The sequence below is a fragment of the Tarenaya hassleriana genome, unplaced genomic scaffold, assembly GCF_000463585.1.
Source record: "Tarenaya hassleriana unplaced genomic scaffold, ASM46358v1 Cleome26, whole genome shotgun sequence".
NCBI lineage: Eukaryota > Viridiplantae > Streptophyta > Magnoliopsida > Brassicales > Cleomaceae > Tarenaya > Tarenaya hassleriana.
The window spans coordinates 997,475-1,024,938 of NW_010965869.1; the positions used below are offsets into that span (position 1 = coordinate 997,475).

The window sequence follows — 27,464 nt, forward strand, 5'->3', positions numbered from 1 at the left end:
TTCCCTACATTTGGCCTACGTGAAGGAAACATAAATGCTTTGTGAAAGGAGCTAAATCAATAGTCACAAAATCAAGAGGATAATGCACTTACTTGGAAAACCATGCCAAAGGAACCAGTCCCAACTACGTGTTCTGCTATGTAACTCACCGTCTGAACACCCAAATAAACATGTATATGTGAAAAATAATATAACAACGTCCTACTACTACTCTAGAGATAGATTTTTCTGTAACCTTCGAACCTGTCTTGATTGACCATTTCGTCCCCGAACAGTGGTTCTGATCACATGACCAGTTTCAGCGCCAACACCATCAATGATATCTGGTTCACTATCCTGGAACATGAAAGAAACATCGAAAATGGAAAAACGACTCCATCAAACAGAAGCACTTCTGAACATCTAATAACTGTACTCCAACACCATCAATGATACAGCTTACCCGCTCCTCGTCAGCCTCTGCTGTGTCCCTTATCCTCATCTCAAGTAAATCTCTCGTTAACCAATCGACAGAACTTGAAGAACTCTTCAAAGCTTTGGAAGATCTTGAACTGCCTACTCCATTTCCGAGCCCACCAGACGCCATGATATTCGTTTTGAAGATGACACGCACTAGTATTTGATATCACCATAATCCTCATTGATATGGGGTCCCATCCCATCAAAGCACCGATCTTCCTAGTAGAATTACAAGGTTGTGTTTACCATTAGCAAAGATGTAAATCTATCTGAGGAACTTGTTGCATTGGAAAAAGAACAGAAAACATATTCACTCATTAGTTTTTTTTTATCTACTTTCCATGAGAGAAAACCATTCCATAGATCCCGAGCAAAATATTCCATTGTCAGAATCAGAATAAGGGATAAAGGACTTTTGATACATGATGAAAGCCGCACTTGTAAAAAATGCTTACTGTGCGAGGAAGAGGACCAAAACCCGAAACAGTAGATCATTAGCAACCGATGAGATGTTTACATGAATACAAATTTAAAGGTAAAAAATTTCACCAATGGACTATTCTGCTATATTGTTTCCTTCTCAGCATATGTCCTACAAATCATATATGGCACAATATATATATATATGCAGAAAGAGAAAAACAATGCATTTAGTTAAACAATTTGTACACTTGCATTTGCCATAAGAATTGGCAGACAACCATATTCATACCCCTCTCGAAACAAGTACTCCAAGAAGGTGTGCATATATTAACAGAGTAATTCATTAAAAGTAGTAGAGCTTTAAACACATCTATAAAAGTGCCAACCTAGTTCATATCCCCATCTAGTGGGGGTGCTGGGGAAGATAATATACTAGGCCACCTTATTCCTACATTTTTAATGTAGAGAGATGGATTCGAACCCGCGACCTCAGACCCCACGGTAAATGGTTTTACCGCTGAGCCAACTATAATGTCATCTACTAGACTGTCCACATATGTTTGCACTTGTATGAGCTACGAAGAACAAAGCAAATTTCTCAAACAGAGCAACGAAGAAAGAACCATGGCATGCGCCTCACATATCTGCCCACCATTCCCTTCTCATAATGTATGATCTAGAAGTGCCATGATGAGACCAACCCATTTAACATCCTCATATTCACGTAGAGAATAACAACTAGAGCTCCAAAAATACAACTCAATTAGCCCAAGAAAATGAGGCACTTGAGTTCCAAATCTCTCACATACTTACCCCTAACAAATACTCAAACAGGTCAGAGTCTGAACTAGAACTAAATAAAGAGCTAGAAGGGGGAAGAAGAAGAAAATGGAGGTACCAAATTAGCAGATATTTCACAGTTCACATTTCAAGCATTAAAATTACATATATCACACAACTACTGTGAAAAATTAAGTTTACATGGAAACCTAGACAGAGTTCGACTGTATAATCACATAGAATACAAAAGCGAAGATAGTCAGGTTCATGGAAAATTCAAAGTTTTACGAACACTTTTGAATTTTGTAGTAGTGGCAGCAGACTCCTACTAGAATCAGGGAGATGACTCCGCAGCAAAAGATGAAAACCAATCGATCAGATCTACTTTCGAACAGAACTGATTCACTACAGACAAGGTTTCGCCTAAGAATGTCTGTAACCAAACACCGAACAACCCAGAAACTCGATCACAGCAGTTACCAGTGGAAAAATAACAGTAAGCCGAAAAACAGAGAAAGTATTCAAACCCATTCTCGCGATACGGTGAACTATGAAGACGAAGAAACCAAAGTTGGTCACCTTGAACTGTACTGAAGGAGACCAGAAACAGAAATCGCGCATTTGACGATCCTCTTCTTCGATCAAAGAGCTTCTCAAGGAAAACAAAATCGAGAATTTTTTTCGGTCGATTGATCTGATGGGAAAAGCTGATCCTTAGATTTTTCTTGTTTGTGTGTAAATCTTTCGCCTTTTCCTTTCCTTCTCTCTGTGGTTTGTTTCTTCCTTTGTCGATTTCCACCGTTTCAGTGGAAAGAAAGAGAGAGAAATCATGAAAGTACTTAATACTCTTGAATTACATCAAATCGCCTGAGTATTAACATTATACAATTTATTTTATTTTAACATAATTACACTATAATTATTAAATGAATATTGTATAATTAATGTTTTCACTGACACACAAAGTTTATTATCTTTGGGTTTCTAACGGATTTTGTCTATTTTTTTAATTAGCCATTTACTTTTCTTTAAAAAATATAACACCTTTAAATAGTGCAACTACTTTTTTTTTCCTCAAATAATGTAATCTCAATAGACCTCCAACGAAAGTATGATCCTATAAATTATGGGAATATGTATATTCAAGGTGAGAGTATCAATGAATATTTCAAGTTTAGGTTTGGTTTCATACATTATTATTTTTTTCTAATTTTTTTATAAGATACTTTTATGATAAAACTATAAAGATGACCATTTTTTTTAGAAAACATTTCTTTGTATTCTTAAGAAAAACCACAATGTCTAAAGTATTGTTGTAGATTGAGAGCCATTTGTTTAGTATTCGAATTATTTGAGCTATTTGTTTTCTTATGGATATAATAAGAAAACACAATGAACAACAAATTAATATTTATTTTCTCTAAGACGTGTTAAAGGCTATATTATATATATATATCTTTAACAAAAAAAAGCTATATATATATTTCCGACTCTGAATTTTATCCCTTGTATCTATATGTGTACATAATGTATAGATCAGGCCTATGTTAAATGGAAATTAAAAAAAAAAACGACACAAAAACGAAATATGATAAAATCTGGTGTTTCCTGTAATAATAAATTATTAATCAATACAATTACAGATCTGAGGGTTTTCTAATATTTTTACAGGGCGGGGGTGTGCAACGAAAGATAAATAATAAGGGGGTAGAAAAGCGAAATAAAGAAAGTAAGAGGGGGAAAAACGAAAAGGTGAAAAGTGTGATTTTCTCAACATTGTATGGCAGCATTCGAAATCATCCTAATTTTCAATAACCTCATAATTACGTATGTCGATAAGCAGAGACAGCCATGCCTTTCAATTCCAAAAAGCCATTTCCTTCTTTTTTTGGAATTTACCTTTTCTTTTGTCGTGGATTTTATTTTCTCATAGACGTTTTTTTAATCTGACGACGAGAAAATAAATGGTTTATATAATAGAAAATTTAAATATTAATTTATTAGAGTATTTGTTTGAATATATTTTATTGATTTCAAACAATTTTTTAGTTATATTTAGTTTGTTTTTATACTAATAATATTATTAGGTGCTAAAATAAAATATAATTTCTTTATTAATATCGTTTTAATAGCTCTCAATTTAAATGTAAAAAATAATAGATACTTTCTTTTTCAGAAACGTGATTTTGTATTTATAACTCTTTGATTTTTTTTTTGTTTCGTTTAAAAGTCCTATAATCATCTACATAAATAAAAAAAAAAAACTTCAATTACATATAATTCGAAAAATCCAATAATTCTCCTAATGAATAATAAATAATCATGTACATATAATTACTCTTTTTTTTTTTTACATTATCTTCAGTCTCACGTAGTTAGAGTTAAAATGATTTTCTAGTGCAATGTGTCATGTGTAAGTTAATTTCACTTTAAATTTAGATCTTACGATCTTTAGTAAACTAGATAGAATTACCACTATCATGAATTTTCATATTTTTTTTATTCAATCTTTTCGATAAACATTCAATTTGTCCTAAACTCTTTCTCTAAATTAATGGATCCACATTATTATATTTTGATTTCAAGATAAATTGTTATTATTATAGTAGAGAGTGGTTGTCTAACAATATGATCATATCTACGATAAATATATATTGATTCACCGCTATGCATAATATTGTTAACCCTAATGAAATTGTTTAGCTATCATCATAGTGCATATAAACATATACTAGTATATTTTAATTTAGAATAGATGGAAAAGTTTTATAATAACTTTAAAATTAAAGTAAGATAGATAAATAAAGCAGATTAAGAAATTCAATCAAGTTTCGTATCTTTTATATCAAAGGAGAAAAGTTTTACATTTTTTCTTCACAGAAACAGTATAACTCAATTTTTTTTAAAAATGCTATCTTGTTTGATCTTAAATTTTATATTTCAGTTTATTTAATCTTAAATTCGTTTATTTGTTCTTCAAAAAAATTTCAATATAAAACCATTTTATAGTTTTTATATTATATAAATAATATATTTTTTTATTATTTTTTGTATTGAATTCAGTATATTTCAGTCTTACATTTTTTTAATGTTCTATAAAAAAAAACACCGACTTTCTGTTGAAAGATGGAAAACCAAAAAGTGAGGGGTTTTTGCTATTCCATGCAATTAATATTATTTTGTCGATATTTAAAGTTAATTTATTGAAACATTATTTATTTTAAACTCTCCGCATGCTTCGTATTTTGTTGTCACGTCTCCGCATGCTTTACACTATTTTAGAAAATCTTGAATGTCACAAGTCTTGGGTGGGTCCCAACTAAGGCAGTGGTCCTTCCGCTACGACTTTGAAATTCTTTTAACACCTAAACTCAGACTTTCGTTAAAAAGGAATACCATATATTTAAATTTAATATAACCTATATATGTATATTCCTGCATATGGAATGGCTAAAAGGCTAAAACCTCAATTACTATTTACTAGTGACATAATTTCTCTCATACAGCACCAATCCGATTTATATGGTATAAATATTTTAATTACTTTTCTCTAACGGTATTATTTTTATTATATACGATAAATAGAAGTTTTTTTCGTTTCTGGTTAATGAATATTTATACAGTTATATTAATTTTTATAAATCTAAACTAATTATTGATTTAAATAGAAAAAATTTGTTGTTGGCTTTTTCTATTTTTTTTAATCTAAAAACCAAATCAAATCATCTCAACAAAAACATAAAAAATAATCCAAATTTGCATAGTAAACCTGTGAAATTGTGCACTTTGTATCTTGGTCCATCCGTGTATGGTTATCTATTTTTAAAAAAAAGTTTATCTAAAATATTTTTTGAGAAAATTTGGAAACTAGAGTTAGATTTTTAAACTAATCCCAAATTGTTATTATAAAATATTGAAAAAATCTCATATAAATACTCAAACTTATAAAATATATCAAATAAATATCTAAACTTTTAATTTATCTAACTGATAGGTTAAATAGTAAAATATTTCAAATTGATATATCAAACATTGAAATGTTCTAACAGATATTTTAACTCATGAAATCGATAACAATTTTTAACTTCGACTCTAACGACGATTTGTTTATTATTGTTCATCAAGCATTAATTATAGATAAAAAAAAAATGCGTTGACGTTAAAAGTTTCTTGTTTTAGAACCGCATTTGTGTTGCATTATAGAAATTTTTGGATAAAAGATATTTAGATAAAAAGATGTCGAGTTCAAAAAAAAAAAAATTGTGTTAAGGTTAAATTAGAAGCCTAAAAATTTTTTAAAAAAAAAAGAGTAATTTGAAGAAACTCACATATTTAAATTTTAATTATATATATGTGAGAGAAATATTGAAGTATTATTATTTTGAAGGAAAAAAAGCATGAATGATCGGTAGCTTGCATCCGATATGCAAGTACTCCAGTTCTAAGTATAAAAGATTCACCCACGTAAACTGTCATTATAAAAGCGCGAATATATTCAAGATATTTCCCGGTTATAGTTATTTTAATCACATGATGTCATTTGTAAAAAGGTTTATGGAGAAATAATTTTAACAAAAAAAAAAATGGTATTTTGGATAATACCTTAGCCGGAAAAAAATGGTATTTTGGTTCTTTGTAGGGGTGGCCAATTCGGGTTCCGGTTCGGATTCGGTTCGGTTATTTCGGTTATAGAAAAATTATAACCATTCGGTTCTTATATAAATTCCGGTTTGGTTCGGTTCGGTTATTTTTCGGTTCGGGTTCGGTTCAGTTTTGGTAAAAAGTTCAATGTTCCAAAGAAAATATCGGTTATTCTTACGGTTTTTTCGGTTATTTTTTATTCGGTTCGGTTCGGTTCGGTTTCGATTTCGGTTTTTCGGGTTTAAGAAAAACATAACCGTTCGGTTTTGATGTCGGGTTCGGTTCGAGTACGGTTATGTCTTATTCGGTTCGGTTCGGCTCGGTTATTTGGTTAATAACCGAAATGACACCGGATAAATCCAATATTTAAAATGACCAAAATAGGTAAAATATTTAACGATTAGGGGTAGATTCGTAACTTTTATATATATCATCGCCACGCTGCGTTTGCGTTTGAAACGCAAACAGAAGCGTTTGGATTGCGACGAGCGCATCTTCACTGGTCGAGATCTCACTGGAAATGGGAGGAAAGAGTCGTCCCATATTTTTAGGCAAAAAAACATCCAACAGAAGAGGGAAAAAAACGTTTTTTTTTTCACAAGGAAGAAAATGTCATCTTCCTCTGTCTCTCTCACCTTCATCTTCCTCCTCCTCGTTCCTCTTCTCTGTTCCTCTGCAACATCATCATCGCCATCTTCCGACAACATCACCGAGCTCTTCGACAACTGGTGTCGGAAACATGGGAAGGCATACGCGTCGGAGGAAGAGAGGCAATACAGGCTTCAAGTCTTCAGAGGCAACCATGATTTCGTTATCCAACACAATCATATGAGCAGCTCCACTTATTCTTTGTCTTTGAACGCTTTAGCGGATCTGACCCACCACGAGTTCAGGACCTCTCGTCTTGGGCTTTCTGCTTCAGCGATGAGGATTAAGAGACACAGACAGAGGCAGAACCAGAATCAGAGTCTCGGCGCAAACGTTCAAAATCTTCCGGACGAAGTTGATTGGAGGGCGAAAGGGGCTGTGACCAATGTCAAAGATCAAGGAAGCTGCGGTATGTGAATCGGTTTTGTGTTTCTTGCGGGCCTAAGACGTGAACTTTTGATTATTGAGCTTCGGTTTGGTGAAAACAGGCGTGATTCACCGCCGGCGGTCATGAATTTGAACTCAGATTGGGATCTAGATTAGAAAATTTATGTATTTAGATTCTGGGTTCTCGAGGATTCAGCAAGTTACGGACAAAAATGTTGAATTTCGATTCTGGGTTCTTGAGGATTCAAGAGTTGATGTTTCAGATTCATATGATGTGGTTCTTAAGCAGGTTTCAGGGGCAATTGGATTTTCTGTTAAATTGTCAATGAGAATATCTCTTGTTCTTCAAATTTAGTAATTAGGATGCATCTCTTTCATGGGTTACTTTTATGGAAGTGTAGTCCACTTTTCATGTGTTGGCTTTTCTTTAGTAAGCCTTTGAGAAAGGTGATTTTTGTTTCCTTTATGACAATTGTGTTAAGAGGGAATGTCTAAATGCTGGGACTTGGTGAAGAGCCGACGTTGGCCTCGTCCGCGGTAGCTTAGAGAGTTGCATTACTATGTTCATTCATGTACCGTGTGGATAATGACATTATTTCTGGCAACTTTTCTAGGTGCTTGTTGGTCGTTCTCTGCCACGGGAGCTATGGAGGGGATAAACCAGATTGTGACAGGATCTCTCGTTAGCCTCTCGGAACAGGAACTGATTGATTGCGATAGGTCTTACAATACCGGTTGCAATGGCGGTCTCATGGACTATGCCTACCAATTTGTGGCCAACAATGGTGGAATGGACACGGAGGAGGACTATCCTTTTCAAGAACGCGACGGAACCTGTAACAAACAGAAGGTAACGGTTCAGTGTCTTCTCTTACAGTCTCTTTCTTCTACTCCCGAGATTGTAATATGCTTTTCTAGATCAACAGTATAACTTATATGGGTCTTGACTGACTGCTCTGCAGTTAAAGAGACGGGTCGTGACAATTGATAGCTATACTGATGTACCGTCAAATGACGAAAAGGCATTAATGAAAGCGGTGGCGACTCAGCCAGTCAGTGTTGGCATATGCGGCAGTGAGAGAGCATTTCAGTTATATTCTAGTGTAAGTTGTATGATAAGATATGAACCGATCTTATGGTAGAATGTTTTGGATTGTTGGCATATGATGGATTGAATCGACAATTTCAACATGATATGATGCAGGGAATCTTCACGGGTCCTTGTTCGACGTCTTTGGATCACGCAGTGCTCATTGTAGGATATGGTTCGAAGAACAATGTAGATTATTGGATCGTGAAAAACTCGTGGGGAAAGAGGTGGGGAATGGATGGGTATATTTACATGCAGCGGAACACCGGGAATTCAGAAGGATTGTGCGGAATCAACATGTTAGCTTCATACCCGATCAAAACGCATCCAAATCCGCCTCCTCCATCGCCTCCTGGCCCGACAAAATGCAACCTTTTCACCTATTGTTCATCTGGAGAAACCTGCTGCTGTGCAAGGCAGATTTTCGGGCTCTGCTTCTCGTGGAAATGTTGCGGGCTAGAATCTGCGGTTTGTTGCAAGGATGGTCGACATTGTTGTCCCCGAGATTACCCGATTTGCGATACAACCAGAAACTTGTGCCTCAAAGTAAATAGTTCTCTTCTCTGTTCTGTTTGATCATAATTCTCTATTTCCAAGTAACTGATGAACCATCCTTTGATTACAGAAAACCGGGAACTTCACGGAGATCAAGCCCTTCTGGAAGAAGGATTCTTCAAAGAAACTTAGCAGCATCGGATCTGCGTTTGAGGAATGGGTTATGTAAGATACGTTATGAGAATCTGCTAGAGAATTGTTGTAGCTGTTGTTGCGATACGGTAATGGATGTTCTTGATCTGTCTTAATATCGATGGATTTTGCCGAGGTGTATGTATCAGAATAATGTTCCTTCTGATCAATAAAGAGCATTTACAAACGCGGCTTTTTGGATCCGTGAGACAGATTTTAACAAATATTTGCATCACATACATTGGAAAACAAGAACAGATTCTTTCACAGGGTTCTTCGAAACTAAACTTCTGCTTCGTTCTCCCTTGGGTTCAGCTCTGCAATTTCCGTCTTCTTCGTTTTTCGCAGGAAATAGACATAAGAGGCAAAAGCCAAGACCGCTCCTATCAAAGCACCTCTTCTTGGCCAGCCAAAGTCATCATCCATAAACCGAAACGCATAAACGACGAGCAATGCCAAAACCGGAGAAACACACATATGAACAACATCTGCAAATAAACCAGACACGTAGAACACCAAACCCGTCAAACCAACTGCCCAAACCTGCCATGACAGAGCCAATCCGACCAAACTCAGAATGTAATAAGATTTCCCTTTGTTAAATCCCTCGAAATCGAGCTTCAACTCCTTAAACTCGCCACTCGCGAACAGACCCACGAGGCAAATGAGCGATGCTATAAGAGAGACGCAGATTTGCATCTCCAAAACCATTCGAAACCCCTTCTTGTTCATCTTCACCAGCACTTTCTCGAACCCGAGTTGCATTATGCATAGAGATAACGAGAAGGCGACATTGGCAGAGAATGTACACCAAGCTTGGAGATTGTAAAACTCTTCATCTTCATCAGGAGATCCTCCGAATTCAGGTGTGCCGAAAATATAGGCCAAGATGGTGATGATCATAGAGATTATAACCCATCTGTTAAACTTGAATCGGTTTATCAAAGCCGTAAAAATGGAGGTAAATATCAACTGGGTAGCCGAAATCCAAGAGAAAAATCCATAGTTTGCGTATAATTTCCCCAGTGCATATAACTTACTGTGAGCTGCAACAAGAACACCAAGAGAAAAGTAAAGCAACAAAAGACGAAACCGGAGATTATGGTGATCGGTTTCGTTAACGTTGGAAGATGTTTCTGGGTTTGGTTTTGGCAAAGGAAACAGGAGGAACAATGGAACCAAGATTGGAAACGCAGCGTTTTGGATTAGCGATTGCGTCCAGGTTCCTGAGTACTGTTTATCTTGATCACTCTCTTGTCGAGCATCTTGGACATAGTAGAAGTTCAGGAGAAGCGTAACGAGAGATTCTCCGACCAAGATCAAGAAAGCGCAGAAGAAAACAGAGATCCACCATTTCCTCTGCTTGAGCTCTAATGATCGTCTCTGATTCTCGATCTCGGGAGCGGGTTGGTCTGATTCCGGAACCCGAACATGTTCTTGTTCTTCTGCGGATGAAATTGCAGAATTCTAAGCAGAACATAAACATAGGAAAGAGAAAAAAAAAAAACAGAACATGAAGAGAACAGAAACCAAAAAGAAAAAAAAAGAGAGAATCAGTTCTTGAAGAAAGTCAGATCACCATGTCTTTGTCTTGTTCGGTCGGAGGCTCCAGCTTTTTCCATGATTTTCTTCTCTCAAAGTCCACGATGACGCAGTGGTTGGATAAGAAACATTCACTTCATATACATATATATATGTATGTATTATTCGGCGCAATATCTGGGATTTTCGTGGTTGTAGCAAATATTTTAAGAGTAATGGTTGAAGAAAGGTGTGCGTGAAGTACCATCATTCCAACTCGGCGGCCATGTTGTTCCATTTGATTAGAAAAACTTCATGATCCTTTGGATATACAATATATATATATATATATATGAGTGAGAGGTTTTTATATTATGTGATTCTGTGTTCCTAAGAAAGATCAATTTCATTTCCCAGAAACAGCAATGCAGAATCAGATTCTGATATTTGAGATTGCAAACAGAAAATGCACAGGACACGAGAAAGTTGACAACAGCATAGTATATACTAGAAAGAAAATTTACATGTTTTTGCCGGAGACATTTCAGTGTTTGAAGAAATTTTCTCTATATTCCATAATCATCAATCTGTACATGGCTTTATACAGAAAAGAATAACAAATTCCTAACAAACTTCTAACAAATTGTGGAGAATAAAAAGAAAAATGAAGAAAACGAAAACTGAATGTCGTCTTCGAGTTTGTTACGTTCTCAGCTTTCTTCTGGGCTTGACCCTACACAGACTGGGCCATTTTTAATGATTGGGCCTGTGTATATCTGTGATACGCCCCCCTCAAGACGCAATCGGTAGATAGAGGCTTGAAAGATGAAGCTTACGCAAAAGAGCAGAAAACAGAGCAGGTTGCATCTGTTTGGTAAAGAGGTCGGCCAGCTGATTGTGTGAGGGAACATGGAGCATCTTCAGAAAACCCGATTGAAGTTTCTCCCGTACAAGGTGACAGTCAATATCAATGTGCTTTGTCCGCTCGTGAAAAACCGGATTTGAAGCAATGTAGATGGCAGATTTGTTGTCACAGTACAATGTTGCAGGGCCAGAAGCAACAACGTGTAAATCACTGAGCAAATTATGTAACCAGACAAGCTCGCAAGTTACGTTTGCTAGGGATCTGTATTCGGCTTCGGTGCTACTACGTGAGACGGTTGTTTGCTTTTTAGCTTTCCAGGATATAAGAGACTCACCGAGAAAAACACAGAAGCCCGAAGTCGACCGTCTAGAGTCGGGGCAAGAGGCCCAATCAGCATCTGCAAAGGCATTCAGACGAATGTCAGATGTGGCTGAATACAGTAGACCTTGGCCAGGATTCCCTTTTAAGTAACGCACGACACGTTGAGCAGCTTGAAGATGAACTGTGGTTGGACAAGAGAGAAACTGACTCAGCTTGTGCACGGCGAAGGTAATATCTGGTCGAGTGAGTGTGAGGTACAGAAGTCTGCCAACTAGTCGTCGATAACTAGTAATGTCCGACAACGGTTCTCCCAATCCTTTTGTCAGACGAGAGTTGGGATCTAGCGGAGTGGAAGCTGATTTACAGGCGAGTAAGCCGGCATCCTCAATCAATTCCAGGCAGTATTTGCGTTGGTTGACAGCGATGCCGGTCCGCGAACGAGCAATCTCCAATCCCAGAAAGTACTTCAAACAACCAAGGTCCTTGATGTGAAAAGTTCTGCCGAGAAGGCTTTTTAAATTCTGGATAGCAGAATCATCATTGCCAGTGATGATGATATCGTCCACATAGACGAGTAAAGCCACAAAAGATGAACCAGACATTCGAACAAATAGCGTGTGATCAGCTTGTGACTGAGTAAAACCGGCGGCCGTCAAAACTCGGGCAAAGGTAATATACCACTGCCGTGAAGCTTGTCGCAAACCGTACAGGGATTTATGTAAACGACAGACAGCGTTTGGGGGAAGAGAATCACCTGTAGCAGCCGTGTAACCCTGAGGTAGAGCCATGTAGATTTCCTCATCGAGTGTGCCGTGGAGAAACGCATTTGTCACGTCTAGTTGAGATAAAGACCAGTTTTTGGCAGCCGCTAGAGCGAGAATCAGTTTCACAGTGACCAGCTTGGCAACCGGAGAAAAGGTATCCAGAAAATCCACGCCTTCTTGTTGTGTAAAGCCCTTGGCAACCAACCTGGCTTTAAACCTCTCAACAGAACCATCGGACTTGCGCTTTATCCGATATACCCAACGACATCCGACAGTATGCTTGCCAGGAGGTAGAGAAACGATGGACCAGGTGTTGTTTGCAGCTAGGGCAGCGAGCTCAATGTCCATGGCACGCCTCCAGTCCACATTAGTTATAGCCTCCTTGAAGGATCTGGGTTCGGAAATAATGGTGGAATTCAGGATGAATTTCCGATAGGGATCAGAAAGGCGAGAATATGTCAGGACGGAGGATATGGGATAAAGGGTTTGTGTAGAAGAGGATAATGGTTTGGCGGAAGAGAGATAGCAATGATAATCTTGGAGATAGGTAGGTTGTTTGGTAGAACGTTTGGGCCTGGTAGAAACTTCCAAATCCAATTCTGGGCCAGGAGAGGAATGAGTTGGGCTTGGAATTAAAGAAGGTTCTGGGCTAGTAGTTAAAAAAAGGCTTTGGCCGAAATCTAAAGGTGGGTTTGAAGAAACGGATATCGGTAAAGGAAGAATGGGTAAAGGAAATATTGTATCAGGGATTATCGATATATCAGAATGAAAAGGGTATATGTTCTCATGAAACTCGACGTTTCTGGAAATAATGACAGAATTGGATTCCAAATCAAGGAGTTTATAACCTTTGTAACCGGAGGGATAACCGAGAAAGACCGTCGCTCGTGCCCTTGCTGAAAACTTATGGCGTTCCGAGGCAAGGGTGGATGCATACGCCAGACAACCGAAAGCTCGGAGATAGGAATAGTCTGGAGCCTTGCCTTTTAACAGTTCATACGGAGTCTTGTTGGCCAGAAGCGGCGACGGAGTCCGGTTAATCAGGAAGACCGCAGTTCTGATACACTCCGACCAGAAAGATAGAGGAATGTTTCCTTGAAACAGCAGCGCCCTAGCAACATTCAGAATATGCTGATGTTTGCGTTCGACCACGGAGTTCTGTTGCGGGGTTTGAACGCAGGAGAAATAGTGTAGAATCCCTTTAGATTGAAACAGAGAGGCGAAGCTCAATTCCGGCGCATTGTCTGATCGGACTGCCTTGACCTTTAGTGCATACTGAGTTTCGACCATTGTCAAAAAATTAGGCACAACCTGTAGAACCTCATTCTTATGCCGCAGCATATATACCCATGTCACCCGAGAATGATCATCCACTATCGTTAGAAAATACCTATACTCGTCATGAGAGAGATGAGAAAAAGGCCCCCAAACATCAATGTGTATAAGATCGAACAAAGATTTTGAGATATTATTGTTCGAAGGAAAAGGGAGACGACGTTGTTTGGCGAGGTGACAAACGCGACAGTGTGAAGGAGAGCTAAAATTTGAAAGAGAAAGCGTTTGTGACATTGATCGCAACTTGTGAAATGACAAATGACCAAGTCTAGAGTGCCATAGTGAAGTATCAACATAAACAGAATTGATAGAAAACGAGGGGATAACAGGTTTGAAATCGGACTCGAGGAAATAGAGATTGTGCAAGAGCTTAGCCCTCCCAATCGTCGATCCCCGAGAACGTTCCTGAATAGAGCAAAAATCAGAAGAGAAAATACAGGAAAGATTAGTGCCGCGGAGAAGAGCACTGACACTGATAATGTTGAAGGTAAAAGACGGGACATAGAGTACGTTCAACAGCAGTAAATGATCATTCAAGGGGACACGTCCAGCTTGTGTAACCGAGAGTTGAAGACCATTAGGCAAAGTCACGGTACTGGGAGCAATGGGAACAATCTCAGAGAACAAATGTTTGTTAAAACAAACATGAGCTGAAGCACCGGAGTCCAAAATCCAGGAATTATGAAACTCCCCTGAAACAGATGATGTGTTGCAAACAAAGGCAGAGAGGAGATGAGTATTACCAGCGTCTGGATCAGAGGCAGGAGCGCCGTTCTCTGTGATGGTAGCATTGGATGATTTGAGGCGATTATTGATCTTAGAACAAAGATCATGAATCTGGTTCAAAGACAGCTTATCCACATCAGCAACACAACCAGTATCCGTGGCAACATTTGCAAAGTTGTTGGAAGGCTTGGTCTGTGATCGAGCTGAAGGACGAGGAGATGCTGTTATACCAGATTTCGGAGCTCGGTAACCAGGTGGAAAGCCGTGAAGCCGGTAACATTTCTGGATTGTGTGGCCATACAACCCACAATGAGTGCAAAGCGGTCGCTGCTTCCCTTTGAAAGTAGAGCCAGAGACAGCAGATATAGCTTCGGGCAAGGAAGGAGAAGAAGTTTGAAAAACAACCGCGTCAGAGGGCTTCACAGGGCGAATAAGTCGCTGTTGCTCTTGCTGAAGAACAAGGTTGTAGGCGGTTTGAAGATCAGGAGGTGGATCCATGGCAAGAATATGACTACGGACTCCCTCATATTCGTCATTGAGACCAAAAAGGAAATCAATGACGAAGTCACTTTCATCTTCATCATTCCATCTTTTTGAAAGAAGACATGTGCAGCGGCCACAAGTGCACGAGTGATTGGCTCGGATGGACTTAAACTCCTTCCAAACGGCAAAGATGGCAGTAAAGTAGGAGGCGACATCCATCGAGGCTTGACGCAAATCGCGCAATTTCTGCTTGACCCTATATTTCCTAGGGGCACTGCTTTGTTGATAGCTCTTCGACAGAAACAACCACATGTCTCGAGCCGTGTCAACATAAAGCAAGCTCTGAGCAATATGCTCAGCAACCGAGTTCATGATCCAACCACCCACAATGGCGTTGTTTCGAACCCAGAAACGATGAGTTGGATCGTCCTCCGCGGGCATGGGTAGAGAACCGTCGACGAAGCCAATCTTGTTCCGACCCTCGAGAGCCATTCGGAAAGCACGAAGCCAAGAAGGAAAATCTCCCGCGCCAGTCAGGGGTTTTGTGACGATAACCACCCCACCATGATCGGAAGTCGAGAGATAATAAGGACTGTCAAAATCGGGTGTATACGGAGCTGGAGGAGCAACCGCAACAACCGGAGCAAGAACAGCGGGATCAGGGTCTGCCATGGAAGATGCAGAGAAAACCCAGAAAACCCAGAAAGAAAGAAAGTGCAAAAAGAAAGAAAATCAGAGAAAAAGCTCTGATACCATTTCAGTGTTTGAAGAAATTTTCTCTATATTCCATAATCATCAATCTGTACATGGCTTTATACAGAAAAGAATAACAAATTCCTAACAAACTTCTAACAAATTGTGGAGAATAAAAAGAAAAATGAAGAAAACGAAAACTGAATGTCGTCTTCGAGTTTGTTACGTTCTCAGCTTTCTTCTGGGCTTGACCCTACACAGACTGGGCCATTTTTAATGATTGGGCCTGTGTATATCTGTGATAGGCCTCCAAAGCATCCTTCCACTTCATGATATGTTCACCTCGACAATTCTTGGCAAGAATCTTCCAAGAATTAGGATATTGGGTAGATAAAGATTCTTGCCAAGAATTGTCGAGGTGAACATATCATGAAGTGGAAGGATTTTTTGGGTAAAAACATGTGTGTATTTATTAAAATAATACGGATACAGAAACGACATAGCGATGGATCAATTACGATATTGGGTAGATAAAGAACAATAAGTTTATTAATCTTATTAAATACTAAATTACCTTTCTACTGCTGGCGTCATAAGCATGACGCGTGATCAGCTTAGCCTTGGCTGTACACACACACACACATATATATATATATATATATATATATATATACCATAAAGTCACATAGAGTAGTATCATATATGCTAATTTAACCAAAAAGTTATAAATTTTTGTATTTTTATTTAGAAGTTTAAATAGATAACGATTTTTAATTTTTTGAACATTTTATTTGAATGCTAAATAGTTGAAGTTTTAAATAGATTTTTTTTATTACTTTGGCGGATTAGTTGAAGTTTTAGCGGTGATCGGAGAGAAATTAAAAAGAAAGAGAAAGGCGCAAAAGAGAGATTTAGAATTTTCTGTATTATTACTTTTGTAAATTAAGTTACATTCTTCACTAATATATGTAATATGTTCCCAATTCATGTGGGCATCCAATTCTTCAATAATTTTCGGATTTTGATATTTGTGGATCCGATAATTTTTACCCAACCCTGATCATTCGGACACCTCTATTTTTATTTAAAAAAAAAAATCGGATCTCTGGGTCGAACGCCGTACGTGTCGCATTTTAATGAGGAGATAATGCGTATAACTTGGATATGGCAAACTTATATTTTGTAATCTATTTTTCCTTTGTCTGTAGCTAGGTTAATGTGGCTTTGGTTGATGAATAAGATAGAGAAATCTTGTTGATTTTCGGCCTGAACATATCACATTTCTTGACTAAAGATAATTAAATGAAACTACAAAAATTCAGGGTTATTTCCATTATACACGAACAGGCCACGGAAAGTTGACGACGACAAAATATCCATATTTTATATATAGTTGTGAACGACGTAGAAATATATTTCACTCACGGTTTTTATTTTCTTTTATTACTTTAGAGTGACGTAGTTCAGACAAGACATTTGGAACGTTTATGCACGTGAGATATGAAACCCTTGTATGCAGAAGTTGCATGCATGCATCACTCTCACGAATTTCTTTGAATTCCCAAGTAAAAAACGCATTTTCTTTATTTATTTTTTATGTTTGATAAAACGAGAAATAGCGACACCGAATCTCCACAAGCGGCCACATTCCGAATCCGAGCTAGCCCTAATACGTCCATCGCAGGGTTTCTTCTGTTCTCTCTGGTCTAGCCATCGGCATGGAACCAAGACGAAAGACGATAAGAAATTTACACTATTTTCCCGCATGATCTGTTATTCCACTTCTGCCCAACAAAACCAGGATCTCTCCGGCCCTTTTCGGCAAACGTTCTATAGAAAGCGAAGCAGCCGCTTCTTTCGTATACATTCATACCTCAAAAGGGAATAACTAACAACAGACGCATCTTGTCGGAAAATTAATATAGTAAGATCTTTTCTTGGATGGAACACATACTGTCACCGGAATTTCACGGGCTTTGTTCTTCTCCAGTGATAAAAGGTAAAGGTGTAAGGGCCATTTCTCCGTTTCCTCTGGAGATGATCGTATTTGTTCCTCCTGGATGGAATATTCGCAGGTAGAAGAACCCTCTCAACCTCCGTAACGATTTCCTTGATAAATTCAGACTCGTATCTACAAAAACAAGTGAGGTTAATCAATGGAATTGCCTTAAGATTAATCTCCGATCCCTCTTGGGAAAAAAGAAACATAACGTTACCTCTTGTGTCCGAAGTAATATGGAAATGTTTTCTGTTATATTGATAATGGGAAAAATACATCATAATATATAGCAAAATATAATAGAATATTCTAAGCATAATATATAGGGTAAATCATAACAATATTAATGATAATATTCTAAGAATAATATCTTCCTATATGCCCCCTCAAGATGAATCATCTATGATGAATTCAATCTTGTTACATAAAAACTGAAAACTGAAATTATGATCGTATTAAACGAAGCATCTTCCATGAGGTGGTGTAGTCCAGACTTGAGTTGGTGTTGCTTGATAACGTTTGAAGAGCTTGAGAGTTGTATTTTCAGAGGCTGATGTGGCACGGATGTGCGGCGCATAGGCGCGAGTTGAGTTGCACGACAATGAAATCGGCAGCGCAAAAAATTGTGGTGTATATAGCGGCTAGGCCGGAGAAAAAAAATTGGCGCAAAAGCGCGACGCATAATGCGTGATAGTGTAGCAGCGGAGCAAGATAGAAAAAAAGTAAGGGACGTAAATACGTGGATCGGTGATCGGAGTTTTCCAATCGAAAGAGGGTAAAAGCCATGTTTAAAGAGCTCACAACGGCTAGGGTTGACATCGATAAACGAACGTCGTCAGAGAAAAAAAAAAGTAGCACATCGGCTAGGGTTGACGTCGATAAACGAACATCGTCGTAAAAAAAATATAGCACATCGGCTAGGGTTGACGGTGATGAGTACCGTCGTCGGAAAAAAAAAATCTAGAAAAAAAAAATAAAAAGAATGAAAGATGATATTCAAGACGATGATACTATTAGAGTAGATCATCATCATCTTCATCGTCGCTTTCGGATTCGACCGACATTGTTGATGAAAAAAAAATCTAAAGCAAAAACCAATGCTCTGATACCATAATAGGGAAATGTTTTCTGTTATATTGATAATGGGAAGAATACATCATAATATATAGCAAAATATAATAGAATATTCTAAACATAATATATAGGGTAAATCATAACAATATTAATGATAATATTCTAAGAATAATATCTTCATATACGAAGGTCAAGCCCATCTTGTCGGAGACAGACTCCAAAGCATCCTTCCACTTCATGATCTGTTCACCCTTCGATTCCTTTGCCAGTTTCCAGAAGCTTTCACCGAAATCTCCCTTCTGTCTTCTGACGTCATCTGGTTCCACCTTGTAGAAGATTGGAATCACTCTCAAGTTCCCCATCTTCATGCACTCGTTGATCTTCACCAGCTCGTCCAAGCACCATTCTGATTCTGGATATCTCCTCGAGAAGATGGCCAATGCGATTCTCGACTCTTCGATTCTCACGAACAGGTTTTTCAGATCTTCACCTCTTCGTTCGCCATTGTCGATGAAGAATCTGATCCGATGACGGTGAAAGGCGCCGATGAGGTGGCTGAGGAATCCATAGCGGAGCTCTTCTCCGCGGTAACTAATGAACACTTCATGTTGCTGCGGCGGCGGAGGGAGATGGAGACGGCGAGAGAAGGACCCCATCGATACGTGATTTTTGCTGTGGGGAGAGAACTGAGACGAGACGTATGCGTATATATATACACACAGATACACACCTTGTTTCGGCGGCTTTCGGGATTCAAGAAAATGATGGACAATTTGGAAAGTTCCCCGACACCAAGGTTGGACTCCACCTTGCCTTACCAATTACCAAAAACAAATGTCAGGCGCAGGCCGCGATGTTTTTTTCTTCGTTCACTTTCATGAGGAAACGCTCAACTTTGTTAAAATCAATATAAGTTCTAATACTTTCTAATCTAACAAGAAGCTCCTCTTATTTTATTTTTTTTGTTAACGGCTCCTCTTATTTTTCTCTGAACCATATTATGTATTTAACTTTTGGTGGCAATTCCATTGACCCATTTGGAAAATATTTTTACCTATAGCAAAAGAATCTGATATAAATGAATGAAAATAACGTTGATCATAATTACGAATCTAAAAGTAAATAAAATGGAAGTACGATAAAATCATCAGAAAAACGAATATAACTTTTATCAGTTTTAAAATTTTTTCATTTATGCATTTTGTGGTAATATATATTTACTTACAAGTATTAAAATAATAAAAATAAACAAATATAAGTGCTAACGAGAGAGTGAAAAAAAAAATTTGTTGCCTTGAAAATGGCAAAGACAAGCATGGTAAAAATGAGTGCAAAATATCTCAAAACTAAAGACTTAAAAATTATTTTTACTTCCACATTTCTCATGAATTGTTCATATATGTTGTCCATCATTTGTAATTGTCATTTATAATTTTTCCATTGTTTTTTGTCTTATGCCTTACTATCTCGGGTCTCAAATTCCTTGTCCCAAAATCCAAACTAGAAAAAGTTAATATTAGGATTCAATATGATTCAAAGGAAAATGTGTGGTGTTTTATAATCATATTTCTAAAGGTTAGGACTCGTTTTTAATTTTGTAAAACATTAAGAACTCTAAACGAAAATGTCCCTCTCTATCCTTTCTAACTTCTCTATCATCTATTCTCCACGGATTGTGCACGTCAAGCCGAAGTTTAATTATAATATTGTTAAAAGTTTATACGGATCATAACCGACACTTATCAAATATTCAAACTCCACCATAAAAATAAATACATATACGGATTATAATATATATATATATATATATATACACAGTTTCGGTGCTAAAAGAATCAGGTACACTATATTTAATTAGTTAGCATAGATTTAATGTATTACTTAAATCTTAAAAATAACAAAAAAGATATTCATATTTGTTTCGGAAATTAATTATATATTGATATATATATATATAATGTAAATCATGTACATTAGTTTTCAAACATTACTTTCTAATAGATTTTCAGTTATATGATTTTTTTAATTCATTAATATAAGTAGTGTTTATATGGTACTTAATTGTTCTAAATGTAAATACAATATATATATATATAATATTATATTATCGGTTATGACGTGGAGGTGTCTTATGAAAGATGAGATTTAATGACAACTATATATATATTTTTTATTTTTATTTTTATCTTTTTCTTTTTTTGGTTTAATGTGATTGTATATATACCGAAAAATAAAGTATTCTACAACCAGATTTTTAAGTCTGTATCCGAAGGAGTAACAAGGAATTCCCAGATCAAATGCTCATAATTTCCGCATAACAAACAAAATACAAGTTTAATCCATGTGTTGAACCTGTCGTATTAGGGTGCCGCAGTATGATGGAGAGCAGAATATTCCTTAGAGCCTTGTCCAGCTTCCAACGGATCCTCTCAGAGGAGCGAGCTTCATGTATGAAAATCTGATTGTTCCGTTCTTGCCATATGACGTATATCGTGGCCTGTAGGAGGAGCTTTACGATCGTCGGTTTATCCCTGATATTTGTGTTGCTGTTGGCTATGATCCAAGAGATGCAGTCCGTCAACCCCGTTGGTGGATTATCCCAACATCTACCTGCATACGCAACCCATAAGGCTTTACTGTATGAGCATCGAAGAAATAGATGGTCATGCGTTTCCACTTCGATCCCACAGAGGCAGCATGTAGGATCCACATCGATTCTCCAGCGTAACAACCTATCTTTCGTCGGCAACCTTGAAAGTAGTACCTGCCATTGTAGAAAAGAATAACGAGGCAGCGCCTCGCGAAACCAGACTGTTGAGGGGCTTGGGAGACCGAAGTTGCAGCCATGTTTTCCGAGCTGAGAAGATTCCTTTATAATCGTTGTTACCATGCTTCCACAGTGCTCTGTCATTTCCTCTATTTTCATCCGGTGGTTCAATGTCGGCTAACGCCTCATGTACTTGCTGAATTCTGTCCAACCGAGCTCCCGCTACAACCGTACAAACTCGAGCTTGCCTTGGAATACGCATCAGTCTCGGACCCATCTCCCCCACATGTTGGATCAGCGGTACAAGGTTGGTCCAATCGTCGAGCCAGAAATGCGTTTTTTCCCCATTATTCACCTGCAATTTGAGGAACAAGCGAGCCTCCTCCCTTGCTGTCAACAATTTCTTGAAATTCCATGAGGTCGCCGAAGTTGGTTTCAGATCCCAGAAACTGATGGTTCGGATGACATTTGCACGCATCCAAGCCACCCAAAGCGATCCAGAGTTACTGAAGAGTAACCAAATTTGTCTTAGCCTGAAGATATTATTGTACTTAGCCAGCTTACGTAACCCAATTCCACCCTCTTGTCTAGGTAGGCAGATTTTATCCCAAGATATATGTGAAGGGGTTTTGGAGGTGATGTTTGATTTCCACAAGAATGACGCACAAAGACTGTCAACCTTCTTAAGGAAGTGTTTAGGCAACATGAATATAGAGCTCCACGCGTTAACAAGCCCATAAATAACCGACGAGATGAGTTGAGTTTTTCCGGCTTGCGATAAGAATTTTGTAGACCAATTACTGAGTTTGCCTTTGATCTTATCAATTAGTGGCTGGTAGTCATGTTTCGAAAGCTTGCACGGACTCAGAGGAACACCGAGATAACGGACTGACAGAGTGTCTAATCTGATCCCCAGGAATGAAGATAAGTTGGCAACTTGTTGGGCATTCACTCCTGTCAAAAAAAGCTCTGTTTTGTCACGATTTATGGCCAACCCAGAGAACAACCTGAAGGAATGCAGTATGGTGATAGCTGTTTGTAGAGATTGAGGTTCCCCACTAGTGAAGATCATCACATCATCTGCAAATGCCAGATGTGTAATGGCTGGTGAATGGCATTTAGGATGTGGTACAAGGTGGCCGAGAGCTGCACCTCGATCTAGCATCTTGGTTAAAACTTTCATAGAGAGGATGAACAAGTAAGGTGACAACAGATCACCTTGCCTCAAACCTCGTTTTCCCTTGAAGTATCCTACAAACTCCCCATTTATAAATATGGAGAATTTGGACCACCATGGTGACAACGGATCACCCTGCCTCAAACCTTTATTTTTATCTTGATACGCTACAAGTCTCTATGTCTCTCTCCACCATGGTTCCCTGGCTGCGACCTCACGATGCAGCAACTGGAGATTCGGACCAACCCATTTCGTCTAATTCCAAAAATAAGATCAAGTACACTTGTTCAATACACGATTTAGGATATACGATTATAGAGAAAAAAAACATTATAGAAAGAGAAAAAAACATTCACAAAACAAAGAAGTTTCCACTATTACAGATTCGTTATTCAACTTCCTCCCATAAGAAAAACAACAACAGAACATTACAGGATTCCCCTATTCGGAAAACATTCCCAAGAACAACGACCACATCTTGTCGGTAGAGGTACTGGGATCATATGGGCATCCATGGAATATTCACTGTCAGCAGAATTTTCCGGGTTTTGTTCTTTTCCGGCGAGGAGACCGATACAAAACATAAGGCCCATTTCTCCTTTTCTTTTGGATATGATTGTAAGAATGATACCTTCTTTCCCCGTAAGGCGATGCAGCCAGCTCTCTCTTGACCTCCGTAACGATTTCATTGATGAATTCGGACTCGTAGCTGCAAAAACAAGTGAGGATAACCAATGAAAGTCCCTCAAGGCTTCTCCAAGAATAACTCTATAGGTCTAATTCAGATTTACAACCAAATTAATGGCCCCTTTGGTGAAGACAAGATACGAGGGGAAAAAAGAGAATGACAAGTGGGAGGGGCAGGGTTGAAAAGGCAATACCGTTATTTCAGTTAAGTTTAACATGTGCCAACTCCTTGTTGGTTAAAAGGTTGTGTAGATTCTTTTTAACTTGTATCAGAACTCTGGATAATAGTGAACAGCACCTCATGTCTCGGAAGATCAAACCCATCTTGAAGATCAAACCCATCTTGTCGGAAACGGATTCCAATGCATCCTTCCACTTCATGATCTGTTCACCATCACTGGCTTATTTTGTTTCAAGAAAAAAAAGAGAACCCACCAAAGGAGATTAGCCACAAAGTAAAATTCAAATGAAGGATATCAAATTATTACCCAGATGAAAATTTCAATGGAAAGCAATGGAAGAAATGGGGCAATGAAGGGAGGAGAAAGATCATGAAACAGGAAGAGGAGAAGGAGCCAGTGGGGGGGATTTTAAAGGCTTTAGGTGGGGGAGGGGGGAGTCATTCTTGCCGGGGGTTCCCTCGCCATTGCCTTCGCCAACGTCACTGGTTACTCTATTGTGTCAGCTTTAGCTATTGATTCATCTCTTTGTTCACAAGCATTTGGTGCTTACCTCTCCATCACCCTTCACCGCATCGTCTGTCTCCATTTTCTTCATGGCCGACGGTCCCTTTGCCATTGCCTTCGCCAACATCACTGGTTACTCTCTTCACCTGGCATTTTATATTCACAATTTTGTGGCCTTACGTTACCACAATATCAAATATCAAAAATCAAGAGATACACACTGATATTTCAAAATATTAACTCCAATATGTTTTCAACACAAATACTATCCACAAAAGAGTAACTTAAATTGTAAGTCAACCCCACTTTCAAATCACACGGTACAAATCAAAATTAAAGATATAGGGGTTAATAGCAAATATTCCAAAAAAAACATAAAACTTGTTTTTCCTGCAATCAAAATCATTGGCTCTTTCACGAATACCTCTTTGGGGTTTTAGACAGATCCAAAGGACGAAAGAGGGTGAAAACTCACCAGTTTCTCACAGTTGAATAATTTCTTCACTTAACAGATTGCCTTCATTCCGAGACATTGGAATTCCAAGCAGCAAAACAGAAAGCAAGAACATGAACATTACCTAATAATTAACGGCCCATCATCAACGAGGTGTATAAAATAGCAACCATTCCGGATTCCAGATGCTACATCGTCTCGCAAAGCATATTCCCGGCCTCTCCATATAAAGCAATGGCCATAGCAGATTACCGGCATTCTCCACTTAGTATTTCCTATGGCTTTAGGACATTGGAACAAAACTCATTTTTCTGCGGTCAGAGACAATGCAGCAGCAAATTTGTCCCAAGGGCCACACGACATGCCCAACATTAACCGTCCAATCACCCATCGTTAATTCCCTTAGGACAACCGCAGATTGAGTCAGTAAAATATGGTCTATCCTTTTAAAGTAGTACTGTAATGTGCTATCCTTCATGGTAAGGGAATCCTCATTTTCAATCATCGGGTGACAAAGTAGCTTTGTAGCCACCTCAGAACTCCAATTCTCCAGTTTGGGCCTACAAGGTGGAAACAAGATAGTTTCAATACAAGAAGCCATTGGCAGAACTTTCACAAAAGAAAAATTAAACCACATACAAAACTGAAACCACAAGGATTAACATTCACTCGAGTCTTAATAGTTACTACTACTCTCGCTATTTTGGAAAACACTTCCGGAGATGGTATTCGATGATATCATTTAAGGGAGACTATCATTTAACTGTGTATGATTTGTCATAAGAAAATGGTGCTATAAACAAAAGCAGAAGACTTCATCTCATTAACAGAACAAAGAAATTTCACTACTTCCATCAAATTGTTACATATTTGTTATTTAACTTCTGCCCAGGAACACCAGAACATTAAAGGATTCACCACCACCTATCGAAAGACACTTCCTAGAAAGATGTAGCGGTCGCTTCTTGTAAACAATCATACCTCAAACGAAAGCACCAGAACATGCAAAGGAGTTAACAACAGACGCATCTTGTCGGTAAAGATACTAAGATCATGGGTATCCATGGAATACATATTGTCACCAGAATGTCCTGGATTTTGTTCTTCTCCAGTGACGAGACTGATACAAGGCATAAGGGGCATTTCTCCTTTCCTTTCGCATATGATTGTAAGAGCGATATCCTTTTTGCCCGGATGGAATCGCAGTTAGTACTCTCTCAACCTCTGTAACGATTTCCTTGATAAATTCGGACTCGTAGCTGCCAAACAAGTGAGAATAGCCAAATGACAGTCCCTTTAGACTTCACAAAAACCGGCTCTCTAGGTGAAGCATAATAAGCCTCCCAAGTCATAGAAATCAGATAGAATGACCATGAAACGGAAACAAAGAAAATCAAAAGCATAAATATGGGTCTAAATTAGATTGTCTACCACAACATTAATACGGCCAGATTAATCGCATCAATATATGACAAAAGGAAGAAAAGACAGAATGTCAAGTGGGTGGGGCAGAGTTGAAAAGGCTATACCGTTATTTCAGTTAGTTGACATATGACAACTCCCTTGTTTAGTTAAAAGGTTGTGGTATGTGCTTTTCAGAGGTATCAGAAACTTTGCATCTCATGTTAGCTTTTCTATTTCATTGAGAGGAATCTGAGTGGCATGAGAAACATCGGTTCTACTTGAGGGTTTACGAGAGAAAGATTCATCCTCAGATTGGTAGATCAGAGAGGTTTGGGAGAGAGTTTCTTTTTCATATTTGCGTTGGTCTCTGATACGTGTGTACCGAGTCTAAAATATATAACCCGATTCACAACTCACCGCAAGGATACGGATCGTCGTAACACGGGATCGAACACGAGGACCGGTTGCTAAATCCAAATCTAGATCGAAAAGAGATCAAAGCAAGCAAGCATGTGATGGTGGAAATATGTAGAATCAATGGTAAGCAATATAAGAAAGCAAATAAAAACGAGTGACCTATCAAACAAGGATGACTACGGGTGTCGGGATCGTATTCGCGTGTATGGGTATATTCTAAGTATGCGAGAATAACGATTATGACTTGTATTCGGGAATCATCAAGCAACAAAGATAGAGAATTCACCTCTCGGTCTACTAACTCCCTACCTACAGAGTAACTCGTCAATCTCTCGATCTATTCAAGTTAACCCTAGGTGCATAAAGAACGCTATCATCAACCTAAATCGATTAAGCCATATCTCTATGTGAATAATACGATCTATCCTATTGATTTTGATCCGAAACAAACCCATATCTCTATGTGGTTCAGAATCCAAGATAATTGATCAAGGGGTTAGCAAACATCAATCCAATAAAAGTGCAAATCAATAGAACCGAATCAAATCAAAACCGAAATCCAAGTTAGGGTTCAAACATACCCAAAACACATACGAATCCCTAACCCATAGTCATGGATCTACTCAAGGTTCATGGAAAATAATAGAAAGAACAGAGAAAAAGAGATAAAAGAAAGGATAGAAAAGCTCATGTTGATATCTAGTCTTCACGATCGAATCCTCCTTCTTCTTCCCGAAATCCCGTGAACTTCTATTCTTCTCTCACCAAAAGTTCTCCAAAAGTGTGTATCTAGGTGTTCTCTAAGGTCCTCTGATGTTCTAGGACGTGGCTAGGGCTTTTTATAACCCTAGGGTGGCTCCCAAGAGTCCTAATCCCATTCCAATGCTGAAAATCGCGAAACAGGGTTTTAGACTGGATCCGGACCGATTCCAGGTGGATCCAGACCGGATCCAGATTCCTGGGCTCGAGCTCAGCT

The 27,464-nt window shown here is 38.2% G+C and overlaps 6 protein-coding genes and 1 pseudogene across 11 annotated transcripts in view; 1 reads left to right on the plus strand and 6 right to left on the minus strand.

Moving 5' to 3' along the window:
- The window catches only part of LOC104816818 (shaggy-related protein kinase kappa), a 6,356-nt gene extending 3,906 nt beyond the window's left edge, over positions 1 to 2,450 (minus strand). The window contains exons 1-5 of one of the 2 annotated variants that reach the window (XM_010545796.2): positions 2,242 to 2,450; positions 443 to 674; positions 244 to 336; positions 93 to 152; positions 5 to 15 (exon numbers count right to left, since the gene is read on the minus strand). In XM_010545796.2, the coding sequence (XP_010544098.1) occupies positions 5 to 15; positions 93 to 152; positions 244 to 336; positions 443 to 586 (308 nt within the window). In that variant the 5' untranslated portion in view covers positions 587 to 674; positions 2,242 to 2,450. Of the gene's footprint in view, positions 1 to 4; positions 16 to 92; positions 153 to 243; positions 337 to 442; positions 679 to 2,241 lie in introns of both variants that reach the window. The other variant, XM_010545795.2, reaches the window with a different exon arrangement.
- Positions 2,451 to 6,839: 4,389 nt separating this feature from the next.
- On the plus strand, positions 6,840 to 9,302 carry LOC104816819 (low-temperature-induced cysteine proteinase). Its single transcript, XM_010545797.2, has 5 exons — positions 6,840 to 7,360; positions 7,953 to 8,188; positions 8,301 to 8,441; positions 8,543 to 8,974; positions 9,054 to 9,302. The coding sequence occupies exons 1-5, from the start codon at positions 6,913 to 6,915 to the stop codon at positions 9,150 to 9,152; spliced, it is 1,356 nt and encodes a 451-aa protein (XP_010544099.1). The 5' UTR covers positions 6,840 to 6,912; the 3' UTR covers positions 9,153 to 9,302.
- An 88-nt stretch (positions 9,303 to 9,390) lies between these two features.
- On the minus strand, positions 9,391 to 10,844 carry LOC104816821 (probable purine permease 22). 2 transcript variants are annotated; one of them, XM_010545799.2, is made up of 2 exons: positions 10,695 to 10,844; positions 9,391 to 10,582 (listed from the first exon to the last, which is right to left on the minus strand). In XM_010545799.2, the coding sequence occupies exons 1-2, from the start codon at positions 10,695 to 10,697 to the stop codon at positions 9,398 to 9,400; spliced, it is 1,188 nt and encodes a 395-aa protein (XP_010544101.1). In that variant the 5' UTR covers positions 10,698 to 10,844; the 3' UTR covers positions 9,391 to 9,397. The 2 variants fall into 2 exon arrangements, with proteins under 2 accessions (XP_010544101.1, XP_010544100.1); XM_010545798.2 differs by having other exon boundaries at positions 9,391 to 10,560; positions 10,695 to 10,843.
- A 584-nt stretch (positions 10,845 to 11,428) lies between these two features.
- Positions 11,429 to 12,610, minus strand: LOC109116814 (uncharacterized mitochondrial protein AtMg00810-like). The gene has a single exon (XM_019202902.1). It carries the CDS (start codon positions 12,608 to 12,610, stop codon positions 11,429 to 11,431), a length of 1,182 nt encoding a protein of 393 aa, XP_019058447.1.
- Positions 12,611 to 12,620: 10 nt separating this feature from the next.
- Positions 12,621 to 19,552, minus strand: LOC104817071 (annotated as a pseudogene).
- Positions 19,553 to 21,189: 1,637 nt separating this feature from the next.
- On the minus strand, positions 21,190 to 24,325 carry LOC104817072. Its single transcript, XM_010546150.1, has 6 exons — positions 24,260 to 24,325; positions 23,826 to 23,911; positions 23,472 to 23,549; positions 23,034 to 23,095; positions 21,661 to 22,914; positions 21,190 to 21,506 (listed from the first exon to the last, which is right to left on the minus strand). Exons 1-6 carry the CDS (start codon positions 24,323 to 24,325, stop codon positions 21,190 to 21,192), a joined length of 1,863 nt encoding a protein of 620 aa, XP_010544452.1.
- The window catches only part of LOC104816822 (protein PHLOEM PROTEIN 2-LIKE A8-like), a 14,356-nt gene continuing 10,047 nt past the window's right edge, over positions 23,156 to 27,464 (minus strand). The window contains exons 2-7 of one of the 4 annotated variants that reach the window (XM_010545804.1): positions 25,649 to 25,926; positions 24,792 to 25,227; positions 24,260 to 24,359; positions 24,016 to 24,191; positions 23,826 to 23,911; positions 23,156 to 23,549 (exon numbers count right to left, since the gene is read on the minus strand). In XM_010545804.1, coding sequence (XP_010544106.1) covers positions 25,746 to 25,926 — 181 coding nt within the window. In that variant the 3' untranslated portion in view covers positions 23,156 to 23,549; positions 23,826 to 23,911; positions 24,016 to 24,191; ... (1 more) ...; positions 24,792 to 25,227; positions 25,649 to 25,745. Of the gene's footprint in view, positions 23,550 to 23,825; positions 23,929 to 24,015; positions 24,360 to 24,791; positions 25,228 to 25,648; positions 25,927 to 27,464 lie in introns of all 4 variants that reach the window. The other 3 variants (XM_010545801.1, XM_010545800.1, XM_010545803.1) reach the window with 3 other exon arrangements.

Coding starts and splice junctions, on each gene's coding strand:
- LOC104816819 (XM_010545797.2), top strand. CDS start 6,913: ATGTCATCTTCCTCTGTCTCTCTCACCTTCATCTTCCTCCTCCTCGTT. Junction 8,189..8,300: donor GAACCTGTAACAAACAGAAG/GTAACGGTTCAG, acceptor ACTGCTCTGCAG/TTAAAGAGACGGGTCGTGAC. Junction 8,975..9,053: donor CCAGAAACTTGTGCCTCAAA/GTAAATAGTTCT, acceptor CTTTGATTACAG/AAAACCGGGAACTTCACGGA.
- LOC104816821 (XM_010545798.2), bottom strand. CDS start 10,737: ATGGAAAAAGCTGGAGCCTCCGACCGAACAAGACAAAGACATG. Junction 10,561..10,694: donor CCGAACAAGACAAAGACATG/GTGATCTGACTT, acceptor TTTCATCCGCAG/AAGAACAAGAACATGTTCGG.
- LOC109116814 (XM_019202902.1), bottom strand. CDS start 12,610: ATGGCTCTACCTCAGGGTTACACGGCTGCTACAGGTGATTCTCTTCCC.
- LOC104817072 (XM_010546150.1), bottom strand. CDS start 24,325: ATGGCAAAGGGACCGTCGGCCATGAAGAAAATGGAGACAGACGATGCG. Junction 23,550..23,825: donor TTGATCTTCCGAGACATGAG/GTGCTGTTCACT, acceptor TTGTTTTTGCAG/CTACGAGTCCGAATTCATCA. Junction 22,915..23,033: donor GTCGCAGCCAGGGAACCATG/GTGGAGAGAGAC, acceptor GGGAGTTTGTAG/GATACTTCAAGGGAAAACGA.